The following is an 8,463-nucleotide window of genomic DNA, read 5'->3' on the forward strand; positions in this document are numbered from 1 at the left end:
ATTTGCAGATTATAAACTAAATATCCATATCAGATCCGTTGCTAGCTGAACACTTTAGCTAGTTAACCAAACAGCCGTGTAATGATCCACTTAGTATCAACCAGGGTATGTGTATGTACCTCTTTATGCTCTGTTTCCGTGCTGTTCAACTCGTCATGCATAATTAAATATTGATGGTGGCAAATTCACAAATGTATTTTGTATGCTGATATTTCTGCCTTACCAAACGTTTTGCACGGAATAAGGATACAGATATGATATTATATTCGCATTAGATATTCATTAGCAAATTGTATGAGAACATTACTAGCCTAATTGGTGACATGTTTTGCTTTAAACTAGAATATTGTAGTTACAAAGGTCTTTGTTTGTGTGTATTCAAAACCGAATACAGATACGGATGTTAAGTTATTGCCATTAAAGTAATAGATTGCTGCTTTTCCCGTTGATTTAATGACACATTGTAATCCGGTTTAACAATCGACATTAAAAAGGATTAATACAAGTAATTATTGCACTTGTGCATTTTCCTCGCCTTCCGCATTATTGAATGCTTTACAGTAACTTTGACAGTTTGCCTAAAGTGTGCAGCAATACATTCGCCATATGCAGTTGAAATAGATTACACTGAAGTCAATGAGCAAACACTCACCTCTAAAGCCGACTGCATGCACGCGCCATCTGTCAGATAGGCTGATGACGTACACAGGTAGCAAGTAGTGAGGTGGTCAAACTGTCGTAATACATACATAAATCATGTTTATCTCGCTGTCATCAGCATAGGAAATCAGAACGATACCTTACACAATGGAGGGGAGCTGGTAAGCGCAATGATGTTCTCCCCTGAACTAGTCACTTGGACCAAATTAGCATTATATGCTAATATAGTAATACTCAATCGACTCCTTTGCTAACAGATTATCGTGGTCATAAGATTGACGTTTTCGGTTATGAGTAATTTAGTATGAGAAAAGATGCGTTTTTATGTAAATACGAACTAAAGTCACCTAATGTAACACGATATTTGTAAATGTAATATTTATAATCTTATACCCATTTGCAGCTTTGATAGAAAATAAGTCTTATATTTTCGTTCATGCAAGGGGCATGTTTCTACAGATCTCAATCAATTTACTGAGTTAGAAAGGTTTAGAAGACTAGACTAGACTACTCGTTAAAAACCTGGTCGATAGAGACACAAAGTTGCCCAAAATAAGCGTGTTTCATTTCACTATAGGGACATTTCGTCAAATTATGACTCATCAGGTGTACATGTACTACGGTCTACAAATGAAAGTATGCCGAACAATATGTAAACTACATAAGTAAGATAATGATGACTATACTTTATATCGTCACAAGCGTTTAACGTTTGGCTTCAACATATAATTGATTCTGATTCTTAAAAAAGAGCATTTCATGTAAACCATGCCAGCAATGGTTACAGCTACAGGGTTACTGCCAACTTCGTGCACTCCTAGTCTACCAGCAGAGCCACCTCGACGTAAATACTCACTAGAACTAGTTACAGCTACAGGGTTACAGCTCACTTCGTGCACTCCAAGTCTACCAGCAGAGCCACCTCGACGTAAATACTCCCTAGAAATAGTTACAGCTATAGGGTTACTGCCAACTTCGTGCACTCCTAGTCTACCAGCAGTGCCACGTCGACGTAAATACTCACTAGAAATAGTTACAGCTATAGGGTTACTGCCAACTTCGTGCACTCCTAGTCTACCAGCAGAGCCACCTCGACGTAAATACTCCCTAGAAATAGTTACAGCTATAGGGTTACTGCCAACTTGGTGCACTCCAAGTCTACCAGCAGAGCCACCTCCACGTAAATACTCCCTAGAAATAGTTACAGCTATAGGGTTACTGCCAACTTGGTGCACTCCAAGTCTACCAGCAGAGCCACCTCCACGTCAATACTCACTAGAAATAGTTACAGCTATAGGGTTACTGCCAACTTCGTGCACTCCTAGTCTACCAGCAGTGCCACGTCGACGTAAATACTCACTAGAAATAGTTACAGCTATAGGGTTACTGCCAACTTCGTGCACTCCTAGTCTACCAGCAGAGCCACCTCCACGTAAATACTCCCTAGAAATAGTTACAGCTATAGGGTTACTGCCAACTTGGTGCACTCCAAGTCTACCAGCAGAGCCACCTCCACGTAAATACTCCCTAGAAATAGTTACAGCTATAGGGTTACTGCCAACTTCGTGCACTCCTAGTCTACCAGCAGTGCCACGTCGACGTAAATACTCACTAGAAATAGTTACAGCTATAGGGTTACTGCCAACTTCGTGCACTCCAAGTCTACCAGCAGAGCCACCTCCACGTCAATACTCACTAGAAATAGTTACAGCTATAGGGTTACTGCCAACTTCGTGCACTCCTAGTCTACCAGAGAGCCACCTCCACGTAAATGCTCACTAGAAAAAGTTACAGCTATAGGGTTACTGCCAACTTCGTGCACTCCAAGTCTACCAGCAGAGCCACCTCCACGTAAATACTCACTAGAAAAAGTTACAGCTATAGGGTTACTGCCAACTTCGTGCACTCATAGTCTACCAGCAGAGCCACCTCCACGTAAATGCTCACTAGAAATAGTTACAGCTATAGGGTTACTGCCAACTTCGTGCACTCCTAGTCTACCAGCAGAGCCACCTCCACGTAAATACTCACTAGAAATAGTTACANACTCCTAGTCTACCAGCAGAGCTACCTCCACGAAAATACTCACTAGAAATAGTTACAGCTATAGGGTTACTGCCAACTTCGTGCACTCCTAGTCTACCAGCAGAGCTACCTCCACGAAAATACTCACTAGAAATAGTTACAGCTATAGGGTTACTGCCAACTTCGTGCACTCCAAGTCTACCAGCAGAGCCACCTCCACGTAAATACTCCCTAGAACTTGTTACAGCTACAGGGTTACAGCTCACTTCGTTCACTCCTAGTCTACCAGCAAAGCCATCTCCACGGAAATACTCACTAGAAATAGTTACAGCTACAGGGTTACTGCCAACTTCGTGCACTCCTAGTCTACTAGCAGAGCCACCTCTACGTCAATACTCACTAGAAATAGTTACAGCTATAGGGTTACTGCCAGCTTCGTGCACTCCTAGTCTACCAGCAGAGCCACCTCCACGTAAATGCTCACTAGAAATAGTTACAGCTATAGCGGTACTGCCAACTTCGTGCACTCCTTATCTACCAGCAGAGCCACCTCAACGAAAATACTTACTAGAAATAGTTACAGCTATAGGGTTACCGCCAACTTCGTGCACTCCAAGTCTACCAGCAGAGCCACCTCCACGTAAATACTCCCTAGAACTTGTTACAGCTACAGGGTTACTGCCCACTTCGTGCACTCCTAGTCTACCAGCAGAGCCACCTCCACGTAAATACTCACTAGAAATAGTTACAGCTACAGGGTTACAGCTCACTGCGTTCACTCCTAGTCTACCAGCAAAGCGATCTCAACGGAAATACTCACTAGAAATAGTTACAGCTACAGGGTTACTGCCAACTTCGTGCACTCCTAGTCTACTAGCAGAGCCATCTCCGAGTAAATACTCACTAGAAATAGTTACAGCTACAGGGTTACTGGCAACTTCGTGCACTCCTAGTCTACCAGCAGAGTCACCTCCGAGTAAATACTCCCTAGAACTTGTTACAACTACAGGGTTACTGCCCACTTCGTGCACTCCTAGTCTACCAGCAGAGCCACCTCCACGTAAATGCTCACTAGAAATAGTTACAGCTATAGCGGTACTGCCAACTTCGTGCACTCCTAGTCTACCAGCAGGGCCACCTCGACGTAAATACTCCCTAGAACTAGTTACAGCTAGGGGGTACTGCCAACTTTGTGCACTCCTAGTCTACCAGCAGGGCCACCTCCACGTAAATACTCCCTAGAACTAGTTACAGCTATGGGGTACTGCCAACTTTGTGCACTCATAGTCTACCAGCAGGGCCACCTCCACGTAAATACTCCCTAGAACTAGTTACAGCTAGGGGGTACTGCCAACTTTGTGCACTCCTAGTCTACCAGCAGGGCCACCTCCACGGAAATACTCACTAGAAATAGTTACAGCTACAGGGTTACTGCCAACTTCGTGCACTCCTAGTCTACCAGCAGAGCCACCTCGACGTAAATACCCACTAGAAATGCGAAATTAATGAGGTACATGTAAAAACAAACAAACAAACCAACAAACTCGTTAGCAAAACAGATAAACGATATTACTGCACTTTTTTGCCATTTTGTCCATTTAGGACTACTCAGTGATATATACGAAGTTTCGAAAACATTGGAAGAAATAGCTTTCAAAAGACTATTTACAGTTTAGTAAATTTTCGCCCCCAACCAATTTAATAACGATTGAAATGAATTAGTGTTAATATCTGTTTGATACACTTATGGAAATATGTATTAGTGTTCACAATAATGGTTGTAAATGTACCAGTTGAAATTTATATAACTGACATTGTAATGTTTCCAAGGTTTTGCATGGTTGTCTGGTAGTGCAGTTGATAACCACCTAGACTTTAGAAGTTATCGGTTTGAATCCCAAACCGGTATGGAATACCTGCCTGATCACATGGGCTTTCTACTGGTTGGCCGGTTCCCTCCCACAGACTTCCTGTGCGATTACATCCCGATCAACAAAATGATTCATATCAGTTGTTATTCATTTTTCAATGGACCCGGTGATTGTATTTACTTTGACTTTACAGAGTAGCATAGGTCATCTATGATAATGGTCTTTCTCGCTTGCTGTTATAGCGATGCATAAAACGTTGTAATTAGGCATTACTATCACCTTAAACGATAGAAAAAATAATGAATGCAATGTAAATATATAACTAGCGTGTTTTATACATCATAAAAAATTCAATATGTTGGCTATCACTACAATATAAAAAAACTAAACCAGAGAATACCGTAGTGAATACCACTCCAAACCCTCAAAAATAAGACATGAAACTAAGGAAAATAATGACCAAAAACATTATTTACACGGATCACGGATACCATTGGAAATGTTCAAGGTCGATTTTAAGTTGTTTTTTGTTACATAACACTGGTATGCATGTCGTAATTTAGCAACTCATATAAGCATACATTAGTAATTTTCGGGAGCAATTCTAGTTGATATATCTCACATAGATGTGTGTTATCCTACATCAATAACCATATCATTTAAACTTTCAATTAATCGAGTAAGCCGAATATATAGAATGATAGATGATTTTGCTTATAGCAATTTCAATTTCAATAAATTTTATTGTCAAAGGACAAAAGGATTGGGCAGCAGGCATAGCCTATTTAAACCCTTTCCGATCATAGTAACAGAGAGTGGTACAAGCATAGACACAGACATTAGAACACATACAAACACATATAAACAAGTTGGTATTATGAAATTAATAATCAAATTAGGGGAAACAACTACTAATACGAATTTGTATTATAATTGAATCTAATGGTTTGAATTCTAACCTTTCATTTTGATACCGAAAAAGGACATATAATATGTATACATATACAAATTATGAAGAGAAAAGAAAAATAATTTGTTGATGGAGCTGCATGTATAAACATTTGATAGGATTAAATTACCGCACCCAACAGATACAGGCCAGAAAGTCCATTGTATCACACAAGGACATCCACTAATGAGTTTGGAAATTCAATCCCACCAAAGAGTTTAATTTATGCATATTAAACACAGGTTAGATATATAATTAACATGTTGTAAAGCTTTATATTCTTATTTATGTAGTTGTTTCCAAATATTTTTTAATAAAATAGTATAACTGGTTTTCTGAACCCCAGCCCCCCTCACTAACAATATTTAAAAAATGACAATGAAGACAAATAGGAAATTTTAATATCAATATTCATGTACCATTTCTGGAAATCAGAAGAATTACATTGAGAAAAAAATAAATGTAAATAAATACATAAAGTGTTAATAAATAAAATGTAAAATATGTATTGCTTATACCAAATGTAAATTTGTAATCTAAACTAGTAGTTCTTTAATTATCATATTTTCAATGTTTACATTAACAGTGAAACACATTCAATGTTTACATTAACAGTGAAACACGGTCAATGTTTACATTAACAGTGAAACATGGTCAATGTTTACATTAACAGTGGTACCCACGATGCTAATATCAACAAAAAAACACGTGCAATATTTACATTTATATATATTTACTTAATATTTTTTTATTTCCTTTATTTTTTAAACTTACATAATTCAATATTACACATAATCTTACATAATGTCACATTACACACAATCTTCCATAATTTAACATTACACACAGTCTAACATAATGTCACATTACACACAATCCTTCATTATGTCACATTACACACAATCCTACATAATTTAATATTAGACACAATTTTATATACTTTAACATTACATACAATCTTACATAATATTACAAAATGTAACATTCCAGTCGGTTTAACTTGCTCCATTATTGTTTAAACGGAATTAAGTTGGATACATTGGTATTGTTTGAAATGAATATTAGTTTGTGTTATTTCGATTCGAGTCATGACTAATGGCGTTTACCTACACACCAAAACACACATGTGATTCAGGCCTGTTGCTAACGAAAATGTATGTTATTTTAATTTGAACACATACCTTCACAGACAGCAGAAGAGTATGATTTTCATAACTGTTACATACATATTTTCAGGTAAAATTGTCATTTTCAACGATAAGAAAGGATTTTTTCAGTACTGACTCATCCAGTATTATTGTCAATATTAATGCTATTCAACCTATTATAGATAAGATCCCCTTTTCCTTCTCTGGTGCTAGTGTAATTATATTTTGTCAATGTGTATAAACAAAACATTCACAATATGACTCAGGTTATGTTTGTCTGATAAAGAAAGTAGACGCTAACTACTTAAAACTTCAAAAATGCGTACCATTTAAGGCCAACACTACAGAATTGAATGCTTTCCTTACAGGTGATTAAGTTGTGGTATTCATTATCACAGGTGAGGTGAGTTTACAGGTAGCCACGTCTGTTTCCCTGATTAAAGAACTAGTATGGCAGACTAGTCAGAACGATGGTTATCTCAGCGTCCTCTAAAATACTCGTTTAACAATAATTAGAAACTGTTTATCTCAAATCTTTTAAATTGTTAGTGTTCAATCAGAAATTTCAAAGTCGTGTGCCAGTGTCAGTCAATGTTGACCACGTCCTGCCTTTTGCGACAGAAGGTCCTTTGTATAGTGGTGAGCTGGGGGAGGTTTTCTAGATCGAGGAAAGTGATGACCTTGACAAATGGCCGTAGATGAAACTATTTTGTTTGCCTTACCTCAAATAGATGTTTACGGTGCTTTAGTTAGACAAAACCGGACCTGAGTGGAGTCGTAATTATTGCTTACGCACAGTGGTGTCGGTCCCTAATGTCCCCCGACAGGTGAGAAAGAGAAATCTGTCGTAGTTATCGTACATTCCATGCTGCCCGTCATTCCAGCGGAGCCTATATATCTACTTATTGGACAGTGTATTTCCCTATAATGATAAATTAATAGTTCCGAATATTTCATGACTTTATTATTTTCCAGTAAGTAAACAGAAATGTATATCAGACGTCTTGACCAAATATACTACATCGCCATGGCTTCCTACCGAAGGGAGTTATTGCTGTCTAAACCAGAATTATTACAGTTCACATCCGGATATCATTTTCAACTATGAGCTGACAGTGGTAGTTGTTATCATGATTAAACACTTAGTAGTTGAGTCTTTGATCGTTGTTGGGGTATACACTATCTATTATTTCACGAGGAACAGTTTCACGTTATGACATGTGGTGAGGGACACGACTACCGTCCGTTGGTAATTGATTCTCTGTCATTTTTGTGAAGGTTTATATCTTTTGCCTTTAATTTAAAATAAATTCCGTATCTAACATCCGACTTGTATAAAAACGTCTTTCCTATAAAGATCATAAGTATGATCTCTTTATCACATGTTCCTAGAGACGGTAAATGATTTTAGTCCTACTTTACAATTATTACTACAGTGTATAACTAGAGAATTGCTTTCAACCAGGTATGGACAGTACTTGAATGGCCACGCTCACGTAGACGCATAAGAAGGAGCAGTCATGTCTTCCTCCGAGGTTAGATTGCGACGAATGCATACGCGAACGAGTGGATGCGCGAACGAGTGGATGCGCGTATGATCTTGCTAATCACTTAGCTTACATTACAACTGTGCAAGGATTCGTTATATGAGTATACCGTAATGTCCAGCGTACTTAAACCACACTGGAGAATTCCTTCTTTTCGTATTACAGAGTTATCTGCTCTTGTGATCATGTATTGATTGTTACGTCATTTGTTTGTGAGAACAACGTCATAATATTTTGAGAAAACGACGTAATTTTCTCACACA

General features: G+C 38.2%; 1 protein-coding gene across 1 annotated transcript; it reads left to right on the top strand.

Moving 5' to 3' along the window:
• Window positions 1-1,428: 1,428 nt before the first annotated feature.
• Window positions 1,429-3,927, top strand: LOC110456601 (proline-rich protein 36-like). Its single transcript, XM_021507434.1, has 2 exons — window positions 1,429-2,378; window positions 2,799-3,927. Exons 1-2 carry the CDS (start codon window positions 1,429-1,431, stop codon window positions 3,925-3,927), a joined length of 2,079 nt encoding a protein of 692 aa, XP_021363109.1.
• The last annotated feature ends 4,536 nt before the right edge of the window (window positions 3,928-8,463 follow it).

The sequence above is a fragment of the Mizuhopecten yessoensis genome, unplaced genomic scaffold (genome assembly GCF_002113885.1).
Source record: "Mizuhopecten yessoensis strain PY_sf001 unplaced genomic scaffold, ASM211388v2 scaffold1027, whole genome shotgun sequence".
NCBI classification, from domain to species: Eukaryota; Metazoa; Mollusca; class Bivalvia; order Pectinida; family Pectinidae; genus Mizuhopecten; species Mizuhopecten yessoensis.

What these genes read in the sequence shown, in the direction of transcription:
- LOC110456601 (XM_021507434.1), top strand. Translation starts at nt 1,429, where the DNA reads ATGCCAGCAATGGTTACAGCTACAGGGTTACTGCCAACTTCGTGCACT. An exon ending in GAAATAGTTACAGCTATAGG is followed by an intron (nt 2,379 to 2,798) that starts GTTACTGCCAAC and finishes GTGCACTCCTAG; the next exon opens with TCTACCAGCAGAGCTACCTC.